General features: G+C 35.3%; 1 protein-coding gene across 1 annotated transcript in view; it reads right to left on the bottom strand.

Annotated features, from left to right (window-relative positions):
- The window catches only part of EPS15 (epidermal growth factor receptor pathway substrate 15), a 193,335-nt gene that overhangs the window by 83,010 nt on the left and 93,752 nt on the right, over window positions 1-16,573 (bottom strand). The window contains exons 11-12 of the mRNA XM_006879667.1: window positions 14,759-14,915; window positions 9,588-9,673 (exon numbers count right to left, since the gene is read on the bottom strand). Of these exons, the coding sequence (XP_006879729.1) occupies window positions 9,588-9,673; window positions 14,759-14,915 (243 nt within the window). The remainder of the gene's footprint in view (window positions 1-9,587; window positions 9,674-14,758; window positions 14,916-16,573) is intronic.

Genomic DNA, 16,573 nt, shown 5'->3' on the forward strand with positions numbered 1-16,573 from the left:
AGGTATTATTGTCATGATAGGAGTTCAGAAAGAAGGCTGCATAGTGGAGTGGACTTTGGGGGAGGGATTGTTTAACAATGAAAAAATTTTTCTTTTCTTTTACTTTTCAAAGAATGAACTGGAGGGGAGGTTTGGGCAGGGAGAAAAGTGCAACAATGAATGAATGGAAATCCACAATCTCTGTACATTTTCATTACAATTAATAATAATAATAATAATAAATGATAATAAACTTGCTTTAAAAATAATTTCTAAAAAAAATAATTTCTGTACATTGTTATGGGAGAGCCCTGGGCTTTAGAAAGGTGAGTTCTTCTTGTCTTGGATAAAGGTCAGCTGTGGACTGTCTTGGTTGGTTTTATTTTCTTTACATCCCTGTTTAAGTTGGTTGGATTGGATGGCTTTGGCTTGTTAGAGCCAATCAGAGCCTGGTGCACAGGTCTGGTGTTAATAGTGTTTGAAATGAACATTCTCAGTTGTACAGCACTGCTGTTTATTTTTGTACTGATGTAAGTTGGGATTGCTGTTATACTGAACAGTGTGTCACTGGTGTGTCAAATGCCATAATGGTTACACATGGTTCATAGTGTTTCGTGAAGTTCACAGATTAAGACCGGCTTGGAAATAGGAATGGCCTCCACTTCCTAAACAAAATACCTCTGGAAACTCTATAAACTTAGAGAAAGGACAATAGTTACAGAACAGGGTTAAGGTCTTTTCTTCATAGAGTCACTATGAGTTGTGCTTGACTTGATGGCATTTAACAACAACAACATTTAAGACCAGGTCCTTATCTCCATTTTGGAAACTGGGTGAAGTGTCCAGACTCAGTAAGATGGGCACTCTTGTTTTTAGTTTTGGTTGAGGGCTGGTGTGGAATGTTTGGTTGTTTTTTTATTTAAGCCTCTTGTTGAAAGTCAAGAAGACCTCCTGGAGGGCCCTTACATTTAAGGCCTGGCCCTTGCCTCCATTTTGGAGACTAGGTGAAGCAGCTAGACTCTGTAAGAGGGTGCTCTTGTTTTGGTTAAGGGTTGGTGTGCAATGTTTGGTTGGTTTTTTATTTAAGTCTCTTGTTTAGAGTCACCAAGACTTTGTGGAAGGCCCTTGTATTTAAACATCAGTTGGGCCCAAGGGATTACATTTTAATTCATTGTTATACTTAGGAGAAACACTCTTCTAAATTGTACAGCATTCTTCTGTCAATTTGCTATACTGAGGTGAGTTTGCTGTGACACTTAACCTTGTGCCATTTGGGTCTCAAATGCCATAATGGTTATCCATGGTGGATAGTGTTTGGTGGAGCTCCCAGTTTAAGACAGCTTTGGAAGCAAGAGTGGCATCCTCTTCCTCAACCATATGCCTCTGGAAACTCTATAAACTTGGAGAAAGAATGATGGTTATAGAAAGAAGTCAAAAAAAGAAAAGACAGGTGTCATGTCTTTTGTTCATAAGGTCTCTATGTCGTGCTCAACTTGACAGCAATCAACAACAACAACAACAACAACATTGTTATGTACCATAAAGGTGACTGTGACTCATGATGACATCCTAGCAGAACTTTTGCCCTGCTCTATCCCATTCTCACGATCTTCCAGATGCTCAAGCCCATTGGTACAATCAGCTGTGTTAATTTATCTTTTTGAAGGTCTCTTTTTCTCTGTCCTTCCACTTTTCCCCAGTATGATGTCTTTTTTCTAATGATTGGTCCCTGTTGATAACATGCTCAAAGTACGTGAGACAGTTTTGCCATCATTTTCTTTTAAACTCGCCAGCTGCTCTACAGGAGGAGGATGGACAATCTCCTCTATAAGACTGATTTACTTCATCTGAAAACCCACTGGAGGGTTCAACTATGAGTCTCTAAAAAGTATTCTGGTTGCACTACCTACAAGGCAGACTTGTTTGTTCTTTTGGCAGTCCATGGGATATATTCTTTGCCAACACTACAATTCAAAGGCATCAAATCTTTTGTTATCTTTACATCATATCTTTTAATACATAATACATAATCCCTATCTTTACATAATATCTTTACAGTACATAATCCCTATATAGGTTTGTGTTATTTCATTATTTACAGTACATAATTCCTATATTGTTGTTGTTGTTGTTGTTGACTGCCTTCGAGTTGAGCATGACTCATAGTGACCCTATGAACAAAAGGCCTGAAGCCCCTCTACAACTATCGACCTTTATCAAAGTTCACAGAGTTCCGGAGACATGTTATTTAGGAAGTGAATGCCACTCCTGCTTCTTATAATTTTGTGTCATTTCATTACTTTAAAAAAGTACCACATAATGAATATCTTCTCATGCATAGCAAGATTAAAAGTTAGGCCTGGTCCTACAGTTTGATAGTGAAATGTATCAATTTGTTATAAAACTTTAAGATAAACATTATAGAAGTTTAAATGTATATGAGAATAATTTAAACTTCTTACCAACTAGGCTTTATTTTTTTTTTTATTTTTTTTTACAGGTCCAGGATGCAGGTTACTTAATGAGCTTTATTCCTAAAAAAAAATGTTAGAAATATCTTTACAATCTGTGAAGGGTAGTTCACATAATCAAACAATGTCTTCTCAGTGGCTGGTCTCCAAATTAGATCGTTCTTTTTTAAAAGTTGGAATGTGAGTGAAAGTTTGCAAAGCAAATTAACTTTTCATTCAACAGTTACTACAAATTTTACAGCATTAATTTCAATCTCCACAATGTAATTTCATTTTCCCATTTACCCCTTAAAATTCTTTTTCCATTTGTCTTTATATACCTATCTCTCCCTTTTCTTTAGTGAGGTTTTTTTTAAAAAGAAACAAAATTATCTTTGCCAATTTTCAGTTTATTCTACTTATACATCAGGACAAAATGATATGCAAAAGACTAGACTTGGGGCTGGGAAGAAGGTAGATCTAGTATTCCAACTCTGCCCAGACCAAAAAAAAAACCAACAAAAAAACCCCAAAACCACAAAAACAAAAACAAAACTACAAATCTGTACTCAAACCTCAGAAAAAAAAGCCAAAACCCTGACCAGACAGACCTAGGTCTCAACAAGGAGCTAAAAAGGGGGAGGGGAGCGAGGAGAAAGTAAAAAAGGAGATAAGGATGACTTTCATGTAATAAGATAATCGCTGCTTCCACTATCTTTCTGTTCCTCCAGCCATGGCAGATGGACAGCTGCTGCAGTACCCAGTCATAGCCTCAACGGGCCCACAGCTCTCTAGTACATTTAAGGCTGTTCCCAACATCTAGCTCTGAAGGAAAGAGGGTAGTTCTTCCTAGTAGGCTGTTAAGAGTCTGAGGGAAGCATGATGAACTAGGACCTCGGTCTAGCTTAAACTGGAACTCTCATATAGCAAGGGAAGGAACAGCAAAGAACTAAAGACAGACTGATGATTATGTGTTGTCTGGTCAATCTGGGATGAATCAGACATCTCACAGGGCAGGGAATGGCAGTGAAAAAAGCCTATAGAATGCCATCCTGCCTAACATTTTCCTAAAGAAATTGGTGCTTTTAAAAGTACTATGTATACTTGGACTTGAGAAAGCTAATACACTGACATTAGTCTGAGAAAGGTAATACTCTAATGTTTTACCTTTAATAAAAAAAATCAAAGTGCTCACAAAGAAGCTGGAAATCACAGGCCATTCAAAAAAGACAAAAGGAAAAAATAATTTCTATGGAAACCCAAATATAGAACACACTGAAAGAAGAGAATATAACAATTTTAAATAAGCTCAAAGAAACAAAAAGAATCTGGGAAAGAATGTATGAACAAAATAAAAATATAAAAGAAGATAGACAATAAAAAAAGACCAAACATAAATAATGGAGACCAAGCAGCAGGTGTGAACTGGTGATTCCCCATTGTGGTGGTGCTGATTCTGACTCAAGTGACCCTCCTCTGGGTTTCCAAGGCTATCAATCTTCGAGGCAACTGATCATCTTTTTCCCACAGAGTCACTAGTGGAATCAAACCACCAGCGGCTCTTGGTCTTTTGTTTAGCAACAGAACATGCTGCCACATGCACTACACTATATCATCTATAAAATAAAAAACCTACTAGACTAAGTAGCAGATTGTGCTGGTTGAAAAATTATCAAACTAGAGAATAATGTAACTGAAATTATGGTGTTTGAAAAGCAACGAAAGGCAGCTCAATGCTGCTGAGTATACCTTAGTGGCAATGCGGGATATCACCAAGGGAACTAACATATGCATTACTGAAATCTCAAAAAGAATGAGACAGAAGATATAAAGGAAGCAGAAGCTATGAGAAGACACCTCAGTAACTTGTGCCACCACGACCACACTGTCCCAGTTATGGAAGCAATCTCTTCACATGCTTCTCTCTTTTCCACTGCCAAGATCTTTCAGAGCAAAAGACATATGTTAAGGGTCTTGGAACACATTCTTTTTTTCTGGGGACAGAGATTAATAGCCTCTAATTAGAGTCCAAGGACATCCTTGACATAAAAATATGTCTTCAAAATAAGAAGAATCAGCCACTAATTTCACATTACTGTAAAAATTAAAACTTTTTACCAATAATATATTTTTGTAATCTTCAAAATAAGTTAAGATCTTTTTTTCAATATTTACCACATGATTTATAGTCTATCATGAACTTTACAGGAAAGTTGAAGCAAAGTCTGGAAATTTTTTTTATTTTAGTATTTTTTGTGTGTATACCATCAAATCAGATCTGACTGGTACAGGAGGAGACTGTGCTTCCTTCTCCAGCACAGCATCTGGTGGATTCGAACCACCTACCTCTGGGACTGCAGTGCAGTTTCTTGCCACTAGGAAAATTTTTGTATTTATAAATATACTACTATTTATAGAATTTCTAATGCTCTTTTAAAGGGGGTCACTATTGACACCTTTCAGTGACAGTGTATTTGTTTCCAGGGTCAAAGAAATGAAAACACATTATCTAATCAGTATAAATAAAAGAGTTCCTATGCTTAAAGCAAAATATTATTCTAAGAAACGTATCCTCTAATTATGTTTTTCTGTATTTTCCAAATTTCTTTAGTATGTACTACAAATATCACTGAAGCCATAAAAATAAATATTGTAAAGCATCAAATTCATTGGACAGTCATTAGAATTCCACATAATACATGCTGTTTAAATGCAAGTACCTCAACTAAAATTGAATTTTCATCTAAAAAATAAAAAAGGGGTAAAGTTGGGTTTTTTTTACGTGTGTGTGTGTGTGTGTGTGTGTGCGCGCGCCGTCAAATCAGATCTGACTGGTGCAGGAGGAGAATGCTCCTCCTTCTCCAGCAGAGCTTCTGGTGGTTGTGAACCATGTACCTCTGGGACTGCAGTTCAGCTTGTTGCCTCTAGGCCACCAGAGTTCCTAGGGGTAAAGTATTAAGATAATAACTTGGAAAAATAAAAAATCTATTTAAATTCTGTTTTAGGGTATATAACCAACTCCTGTTGAGTCACTTTTAACTCACAGCAACTCTATATCTAACATATCAATAAAGATTTAAAGGATTAAGTGTAGTACTTTTACACAGATATCCACAGTAACGAAAAGCAAAGCATACAATGTAATACACCGAAGTCTTAATGATAGTAACCTAACGACACTAAATTTTAACAAGCATATTTTAGTTTTTTGGATAGATGAACAGTTTCATGGCATTACTAAAGCTGACAGATGATGGAAGTATGCCTACTATGCAGACCTCACCTACAATAAAAACTTAGGGGAAATATTTTCACAAATGTAAAATTATGTATAAATGTATCAATCATTTATAAAATGTGACTACAAAGGAACAAGTTCTGAAAAATTTTCTTTTTTTAAAAAATTATTTTCTTAATAAGATAGTCATAAACATTCTTTTTATATTGTTAGTGTGTTTTACACATGAAGAGAGCAAAATATCATTAATAGTATAAATGTTTATGTATGATACACTAATTCCTATTAAAACTCACTAAAAACATTTATGCTACATAACTGCTATTGCACTTACACAAGTATTAAATATTTACACAACTATTGTGTGTGATACATTTTTGAAAACTATTAAACTCCCTCATCCATTAGTTTATTATGCACGCTACATTTGTTTTTTGCTTAGGTATATTTTATGTGAAAATACAGTATTAGAATACTGACATGCGTTTATTTTCATAAATGTGATAGACACAAAACAAGTATTCTGAAATCTATTTACTATTCAATTTATATTCAAGTATTCATGGCGAACAAAAATGTTTATGGGCAATATGAAAATTAGAAGTTTAAACACCTTTTTAAAACTCTTCATTTCTCTAATTTTACCAAAGTAAAAGAAATTTTTAGATTTAATAAGGGGCAGATAGGTACAATGGGGTAAAAAAATCAATCACTGAATTAGGACTTATACAACCTGTTGAGTCCCAGTTTTATTACTTACCTGATGGGATACCTGGGATTTTTTTTTTTCCACAAATAAGTAAGAAACTGGACTATTAGGATCTCAAAAAGAGTTTTTTGGTGTTACAATATCAGAAGTCTTATGTAATAGACATGTAATATTTTTAGTAAGAATTTAGTAGCATTTAGCACATGGTGGATAAGTTCAAAACAAAACAAAACTGACATTAAAATAATGTGCCTAGTGTGGCATTTCCTCAGAAAGCAGAACATAAAAATTCCATATAACCCAGCTATTCCATTGCTTAGACTATATCCTGAGAAAATGAGAACTGATACACAAATGGAGACTTGTACACCAATGTTCATAGTAGCATTAGTCACCATCTCAAGAACATGGAAACAGTCCAAATGTCCAAAACAATGGAATGGATTGAGAAATTATGGTACATTCACATGATGGAATACTACACAGCAGGCAGGAGCAATGATCTGTAAATCACTACCTATTTTGTGAGGCACTAGAGAGCATTATGCTAAGTGAAATAAGTCCCTTGAGAACAAATACTGTGTAAGACCATTACTGTGGAACATATATGAGAATCCAAGGAGGAAGAGAGTGGGAGCAGAGGGGTAAGGATGGGGTGAGGTTGGGGGAATGGTTAATCACAGGGTTGCACAATTTGATGGGTGGAGGGTGTGTAGGTAGAAGAAATGGGAAAGATCTGGTGTAAAAAACAGTGTATACCAACTTTGTAGGTAAACCAGTATAAAATAATTTTTTTTTAAAAAAAAAGGTGCCTACAAACAACAGACACGCCTATAAAGTGGTCAATAACACCAGGGATTCATTCACTTCTTAGAATGTTGTTGTTGTATACAATAGAGTCAGAACTGACCCATAGCTGACCCTCTGACAGGTTTTCAGAAGCAGTTAAATTCACAGGAGGAGCCTATTATCCTGCAGAGCAGCTGGTGGCCTTAAACCGCATGCCTTCAATATTGCAGCACACCTTCTTGCCTCTAGGCCACCAAGGAGCCTCTTTTCCTTAAAAACCAGGTTGCACCTTGGAGGCAAAGATTTTGAAGCTCCGTTTGAAATACTTTGGGCATGTTGCAAGGAAGGACTAGTCCTTGGAGAGAGACATCACGCTTGGGAGGGTGGAGAGACAGTTTAAGAGAGGAAGACCCTCAATGAGATGGATCGACTCAGTAACTGTGGTAATGGCAGCAAGTGTGTCAAGAGACAATAAGGTTGGCTCAGGATAGACCAGGGTTCAGAGTTGCTGTGCACAGGGTTGTTATGAGTTGCAAGCAACTCTATGACACATTAACAACACTTTTAAAGATGTAAAATTTGCATGAAATGAGGGAATTAAGAAAATATCTGTTGTACTCATATTTCAAATCTAATTGTGTTCAATTCTATTCTACATACCATATTTTTTCTCAAATGCACTCACATGCATAACAATGCAGGAAAGATGAAATTACATATACTATAGCCTTGACATAGGATTCCTTAAATTTTCCCAAAAAATAGTATGTTGTAAGGTGAGGATTTCCGGCTAACTGCACACCACCTACCCTTAAGTATGTCTGTTAAGCTATGCTAGGCATTTGGAGTTTTTTATAGCAGTATGTATATGTAAGTGACATATAAGAAAATAGTACATGCTATAATGACAACCTTAAATAAATTACATTGATCCTCAAAATTACCTTTACTTAAAGAATTTGGTCTTTATTCTTTGTTCCCAAGTGTAACCTCTAAAACCTTAGAATTTTCCCAGTGATGTACAAGTTTTTGTTAAGGACTTCAGATCAAATCCAAAGGATCTCTTGGATAAGAGATGGCCAAATAAAAAAGACCCATTGTGTGAGATTAGTCTAACTACAATGAAAGAGTCTAGAGGTCAAGTACAAGCAATCATGCCAATGTAGTAAGAGCAATATAAGGCATTAGATACAGACACTCCATGGGCTTCGTGGTATGTTACAAATGATGATGCATCTGAAGGAGTTGTGTCTCTTTCAATAGGGCATGGAAGTTCTGTGCTAGGAACCCTCCCAGACCTGATCCTATGTGTTTTTCATTTGGATCCTGTTGTTGTTATGTGCTGATGAGTCAGAACAGACCCAGAACAGATTTTCCAGTGGATTTTCAGAGCAGTAAATCACAGGAGAAGATTGTCTATCCTTTTCCCGTGGAACAACTGGTGGATTCAAATAGCATGCCTTTGGTACTGCAGCACAGATAAAAATGTAATAGTATACTAAACACTTCTTTTAATTGTAGACGTTGTTCTAGCGAATTATTAAAACAAAAGGAGTGATGAGAGCCAGCAGACCAGAAGTGAGGGGAACTGAAAGAACTTGACAAGTATAGCAGGTTATATAGCCAAAGTTTACAGTAGTGAGAAACCCTCAAATTTGTAGCCAACAGATTGTTGGAAGTCTCAATATCAAGGGGAGCTCCAAACCTGAGATGGAAACTTTGGGAAGACTCAGTAGTGAACTCACAAATAGTGAGATGTGAGCTATCTCAAGATGATTAGAATAAGAGAAAGAATTCTTGCACATGCTATTGGAACATGAAATTAAAAAGTCAGGAATAGATCTTAATTCATTAATGTACTTCATTTGGTGTCAACATTTAAAGGAAAATAGGTGAGGTCTGGTGGCCTAGTGGCAAGAAGCTGCACTGCAATCCCAGAGGTGTGTGGTTCGAATCCACCAGAAGCTCTGCTGAGGAAAGGGATAATCTCCTTCTGTACCAGTCAGATCTGATTTGATGGCACAAACACACAAAAAATAATAAAAATAATAATAAAAAAATTCAAAGGAAAATAAATATGAGCTATCACATTGCATTAATTGATTCTTAAGGTTAACTGATGATGGTGGTTTGCAAACAAGTTTGAACAAACTCATAACTGACCTTCCGGTGGCTTTCAGAGGTTGTAAATCATAGGAGAGGAGACTATGCATCTTTATCCCATGGAGTAAGTGGTAAATTTGAACAGCCTACCTCTGGGTTGGCAGCCCAACTCTTTACCCACTAAACCAACAGAGTTCTCTTAAAGTAAAAGTAGCATTTACCAAAATAGACATTAAAAACGAATGATTTGTTTCTGTATATGAGAGACTGTGTATACATAAATATACATATGAAATTAGCTATAATTTTATTTACATACCTCTGTAGGTCAACTATTTCATTGTTAAGGGTATCTAGCTCCTTAATAGCAGAGAAATCTGCAACAGGACTTGATCCTATGATGTTCTAAAAGAAAAAATTTATCATGATACATTATTACTACAAAATTATGTATTATATATCAAAATATTACAAATGTTAAAAGTTCTATATATAAGGTATATACTGTACCGGATACTAATATTTTCATTCATTTAATTAACTATACCCTTAATATACAGTTATGAAAAAAACATAATTTCCCTTAATTTTAAAGCTACTGTCTATAAAATGTACCCTCTCCTAAGGTTGCAATATTGTTGTCACTTGATACTAGCCCGTCTAGACACTGCCATAAAACAGGTATCAGACTGATAAACCAGTTCTTCCACTATAGTGCAAATTTTTTGAGATCATGGATGGTTATTTATTTATATCACCTGACAATAAATAGCTAGATACACAAATTTTGTTGAATCTCAGAATTATAATGGTAATTTATCCAATGAAACAATTACTTTTACTTAGTATTTTTAGTGCCTACTGTCTAAAGTAAAAGTTATTCAGGCATGTTCCATGGTAAATATTAATATTACTATATTCAATGTCTTCTGCATGATGTCCTTTTGAAAAAAATCAATGCACCAAAGCCAGTCCCTAAACAGTACTTATAGTAAGAAAATGTGAGTTTTTCCTAGGTTCTGCTATTATACTAGTTGCATGAGCTTCATCTGTAAAACAATGAAACAAATTCTGCCCTGCCCATCTTACAAGTTAAATAACATACATGAAATTATTTGGCAAACTTTATTATATCTCATAAATATAAGTTTCATTATAATTAACCTTTTCAACAGGTCATGTTTTTAAAAGATGACTGGCCTTCCAGTGAATTGTTTCCACTCTGACTTAATCTCCTTTGTGAATCACTGCTAACATACAATTTATCTATATGGTTAAAGTTGAAGCAAAAAAACTAACTGCTCTTTTAAACATCTGACCTATCCAATGCCACAAACAGTTTGAGAAATAATAGAATAAACAGCAATTCAGAGATATTGATATTTAAATATGCAAAATTAAGACATACTGACTGCTGATATTATTAACAGGACAGTGTAAAATCTAATCTTAATACTTGTATTATTGTGAAGTTATATCGCCAATGCACACAACAGAAGCAATCTAAAAGCTCACAATTAGCATCTCCTCACATTTCATACTTTTATTTACAACTAACTTATTAAGCACTGTCAACCTATCTATCAGTTCTCAAAGCTAATCTGAAAAATAGGTTATAGGCAAGGTAGATAATATTACTCATTTAGACATGAAAAAGAAATTAAAATTATTTGCTTAAAGTGAAATCCAGTTAACAAAAGGTTTTATTTTTATTTTAAATGTAAATGCTGTCCTACATTATGTTCCTTGCACTTGCATTTCAGTAGCATTTAGAACCCATTACCCTAAAAAAAAAAAATAAATAAAAAAGAACCCATTACCCTAAAACTCAGCTTGATAAGCATGTGTATCAATAAATCTGATAATTCTTTTTGTATTTCTTGATGCCATCCTGTTCTAAGTGCTGAGCTATTTCGTTTGCAATACTAAAACTCTTGTATGTAATTCATGCTATTCTCATTTCCCACCTCTCTTGTTCTATACCGTCAAATTGGGTCCAAGTGGCTCTAGAGGAGATCGCCCCTCCTCTAGAGGAGCATCTGGTGGATTCAAATTAGAGATTACAGCGCAGGTTCTTGCCACTAGGCCACGAGAGCTCCCTGCTAGTCTCATTTTTATATTAACTGCATATCTACAGCAAATTAATCTTTCCTACTATTTTACTTTGTGCCACCGGTATATATACTTCTATCAATGTTAAATTAGAAATCTTAAATTTCTGAATGTGATAAAAATTCACTAGAATTTAAGGCTATCTGAAGTTGTCACATGCTGGAATTGACTTAATAGCAACTATTTTTTCAAACTTTCCCCATAAGCTAAGTCTGGCAAGACAACTGGGTGAAGAAAATGAAAAAAATTAGAACTTGGTCTCACTTTCATCAACTTACACCACGTAAGTGCTACTGAGAAATTTGCTATCCGAGGTGCAAGAGGGCTAAGAAACTCATGACTTCCACACCTCTTCTGTCACTTTAGTTAAAAAAATGTGACTCACATTTGACAGTCTTGTATTACTCAAAATATCATGAAATAAGAAGATAGAGTGATGCAAATTAGCTTAATTTCAAACAAGTTAGATGATTAGACTCCAGATTACTCTATACATAAAATTAGTTCACTGTAGTTGGTACAACTTGTGTCATTTCTCAATCGCTGACACAGAAATTAAACTCCCACACTACAGTATTAATATGGCATGCAATCAAGAAATATGGAAAATGTTCTGCTGAGTATATGAAGGGTAAATAAAGGGCATTAAAGAAACATGTAGAACATTCTTTTCTTTCAATATATTTTTCCACTACTCTTTTTTATGTACTACACACAAAACTTTGCTTTAGTGATTTTTTTAAGTGAATCAGTGAGTCTAGAAAAGGCAAACTACAATGCACACAAGGTCCAAGTAACCCATGACGAAAGTATGCTATTTTGTGTTTAGGTATTCTTCCCTGTTCAATTTTCCTCCATTAAAAAACCCTCTAATTTAAAAATGTATCTTGTGAACCAAAAACCATTAACGCTAAAAAAGCCATAAAGTAAAGCTCTAACCTGGAGAGAGAGTAGCTTTAAGAAACTGACAGTACAAGAAAGGCGAAAAGCAGAGTGCTGCAGAATGGAAAAAATAGTCCAAACTAGAAAAAACACAGAAAGGAAAGCAACATTCAAAAAAAGATTAGTCAAGCTGCAAAAAATGCAGTACTTTAAAAAAAAATCAGATTATAAAGAGAAAGATTATCTGAAAGACAAAATAAATGCAAATTTTAATATCTAAGGTTAAAATTTTGTTAATAGATCAAACAGTGATAAAATCACATTTAATAAATAATATTGATATCTAAAACAAATACTGCTATCTATGCTCTAGCGAATGGACTTTAGACAAATGCACTAATCAAAACCTGTACAGCAGATACAATTTAAAATATCTACTAATGTGATCAAACATAACTGGCTTCAGAAATGTATGTTTGTGGGGCTGAGTTGCACGCAACAGGTTATCAAAATGAGGACAGCAAGGGAAAAAACACAGTTTACACAGGTAAATGCAAGGCGGAAAACACCACTCTTGGTGATTTAGGAATGTACAACCGAGATACAGTTACAAAAGAAAGTATAAATAACAATCTAACTTCTGTATTTCTAGGCAGAATCCCTTTTAGCTTTCCCCACCACTTAAGAAACCTAGGTTTTCCATGACAAGAAATCTTGAAAAAATTCACAAAATACACTCTTTACTGTAAAAAGTAAGGGGGTAATAAAAATAAATCCACAAGGCATCTTTTATCTGTATGGACAAGTAATCAAATATTTATGTTATTAAAAATAAAGGACAAAAACTCCTTTAAGGAACTCTGTTACTCATAGTGGCTTTAGAGGCTCACTCTGTTTCACTTAGAAAAATATCTACTATTGTTAGCCTTTTAAAAATTTATTACAATACGGTTTTTTAATTTCCTTGACAAAATTAACACAAAACGAAAATATTCTACTGATATTTTAAAGACCATTTTCTTCAAACAACTTATTTGACAACTTTAGGCAACTCTGAAGTACCACAACAATGGATTAACTTTCCATTAAAAGGTCACATTTGATTTACTGTCATGAAGCATTTAAAAAAAAAAAAAAGATTTATTTTATTATTTTTTGTGTGTACTGTCAAATCAGATCTGACTGGTACAGGAGGAGATTGACCCTCCTTCTCCAGCAGAGCATCTAGTGGATTCGAACCACATACCTCTAGGATTGCAGTGCAGCTTCTTGCCACTAGGCCACCAGAGCTCCTTTATGAAGCATTTCTTTTAAAGGTAAATAGCCACTAGAGTATGCGCATATTCTGAAAGCTCTATTAATGGCCAAGAAACTGTAAATGTAGTATAGAGGCGTTTTAGATAAAATCCTCTTTCTAGGAGAAAGTAAGGATAAAAGAATGTAGTTTTGAGAATTCTCACTGCCATCAGGGATCTTTCAAAATTACTGAGGAGTAGTCATGTCAGTTTGAGGACTAAGGGATGCCTGATTCACGCAATGGTCTTTCTGGTCATTTGCTATGTACTGGAGAGCAGGACAAGGTATAATGATGACATAAGAATTATTGGTGCCTTTGAGCTGTGATGTTGAAGAAGAGTACTGAATATCCCACAGACTGACAAAAAATATCTATGACTTTGAGAAAATGCAGCGAGTTTTTTTAAAGATGTTCAAGTTTCATCTCATATACTTCAGGCATTCTGCTAGGAGGGGCTATTCCTTAGAGAGGGACATCATGCTTAGAAAGGGGGAAGGTCAGCAAAAGAGGAAAATCATCAACCTGGCAGACTGACACAGTGACTGCCACAGTGGGCTCTAGTGTGCAGGAAATTTGGGGATGGCACAGGATCAGGTAGGGTTCTGATGTGTTATTCACAGGGTTGGTATGGGTCATATTTGACTTGAAGGCACCTAACAACAAAACCTGTTTCTAATTGTTCAGTATGAAGTCCAGCTACATGCTCAGACATAGTCACCTAAAGCAAAAATTACAGATCTGGCTCCCATTTAAGATTATTCTTGGGGGCTTCATACAATTATCAGCAAGCAGTCATATTCATCCTAACTTTTCTCATTTTCACTATGAAGAAATCATTAAAAGAACCAATATGGGTTTATTCTTATAGTATTCACTTAATTTTTATATTCTAATCACAAAAAGTAATTAAAAATTCAAGAGGGTGAAAAACAAGGCCACATTTTTCTAATTTTAAGATTGGAAATATGGTTGCCAGATGTGTAATGAATGGTAGGGCAAATAAACTGCAGCCCTAGGATGTCATACAAGACATTCAAACATACTCATAAACACAAAGTAAACCACAAGTGGCATTATTGATCTGTTTGTACCCAGTTATACTCTCTCCACTCTTCCATTTAAATCAAGTCTGTCATCTGACACAGGACTTGTAATTGCCTTCTGATAATACGTTCATGATTTCTTTTAAGTTATCTTACCTTCTGTAAATTGGCCCTGTCTGATGGTGGGATCATCTCAGGAGTAAGGCTCTGAGGAGGATCAATACCCTTTATTAACTTTTGGTTGATTAAGTGAAAAGCCAAAGCAAACTGATCCTTTGAAAGCTTCCCACAATCCTTTGTGTCACATAATGCCCTGTAAAAGGAAGAAAAGAAAAATAAAATGAATGAAGTATAAATGCCACAAATACTATCCTAAAAAAAGCAACCTGACTTTGTCTAGAGTTTAAAAAATAAACAGTTAAATTTAAAAAGAAAGCTATATAAGTTGCCGTTTTCTCAAAACTCACTCAAATGTCAGAATAGGTAGAAAAACAAAAACAGTAAAATCAGAAAACATTTACCCTGGTGTTGAGCAGAGGCCTCCAATTTGGACTTATTTTGTGCTTTTATACTAATTTTCAGAACTAAAGGATAAAAGTTATAGGGAATCAAAGAATCCCAATATTCTCAAGATTTAAAAATGTGAAAGATGAAACTCAAGTCTCAAAAAAATTGGCACAAGAATGATTATAAGAGACAAGCAAAAGTTTCCAAGTCAGCTTGCTGCCTGAAACTCTTGGGGTAGGAGGACCTCATAATCACCACACCAAAACAGAAACAACAGCTGAAAATGGAGGTCACATGAGAGAAGACAGCAATCTGGAAAGCTTTTAAAATCTCCAAGAGGAACAGAAAATGTTTTATTCTGTTTGCTTTCTCTCTCCTTTCTTACCTCAGCTTTCTGAAGTCCTGATATGTGTGATTCACTAAGAGTCCATGTGGCCTGATGAATATACTAATATACTTATGGTGTCAAACAAACCTTAATCCTAGCTTTTCTACTTTTTTTATTCTTGTGACTTTACAAAAAATTTAACCTCTCTGAATTTCAGTTTCCTTACCTATAAAGTAGAGATGATAACACTGGTCATGTATGGTTACCATAAGGAATAAAGACAAGGTACAGAAAAATTTGGGCACAATGCCAAGCCTGAGGCAGCTGCTGCCATTTGTTGAGCACAGTGCTGAACTAGCATAAAAACTAAAACCCACTGCTGTCAAGTCAATTCCAACTCATGGCAGCCTTCCAGGGGGTTTTGAAGTTGTAAATCTTTATGGGAATAGATTCCGAGTCTTTTCCTCAGAGTAGATGGTGGGTTCAGACTATAAACCTTTTGGTTAGCACGCCAAACACACATACATTCATACACACCCCACACACACACACACACAACCCAGTATGTAAACACAAAAAATGACAGCTCTCATTGGATATTTAATCTTTATTAGCCCTGAGTTCCTATTCTTTTTCTAATAGATCTACTGTCCTCTATTCTAATTTTCTCTTTGTATGTAGTTCTACTACTGATATTTGCTACCTCTTGAAAACCTCTAAATAATCTCTAGTTAAGTACATTGTAGACACCCTATAAGGCATTTTAATATATGTATCTAATTTAATGTGAAATTTATTAACTATACTGATCGTTCTAATGTGAAACCTATACTTGGACCAAGAGACAGTCGTCAGAACAGAGCAAGGGAAACACTGCATGGTTCAAAATTGGGAAAGGTGCACACCAGGTATGTGTCCTATCTCCATACCTTTTCAACCTGTATGCAGAACAGATTATTCGAGAGGCTGGGCTCTAGGAGGAGAAGTGTGGCGTCAGGATTGGTGGAAGATCTATTAACAATCTGCGTTATGCAGATAACACAACCCTGCTTGCTGAAACTGAGGAGGACCTGAAGCACTTGCTGCAGAGGGTCAAGGACTGCAGCCTTCAGTATGATTTGAGGATCAATGTCAAG

This window comes from Elephantulus edwardii, unplaced genomic scaffold, assembly GCF_000299155.1.
Source record: "Elephantulus edwardii isolate Elephantulus edwardi_28Jun2011 unplaced genomic scaffold, EleEdw1.0 scaffold00005, whole genome shotgun sequence".
Classification (NCBI taxonomy): Eukaryota; Metazoa; Chordata; class Mammalia; order Macroscelidea; family Macroscelididae; genus Elephantulus; species Elephantulus edwardii.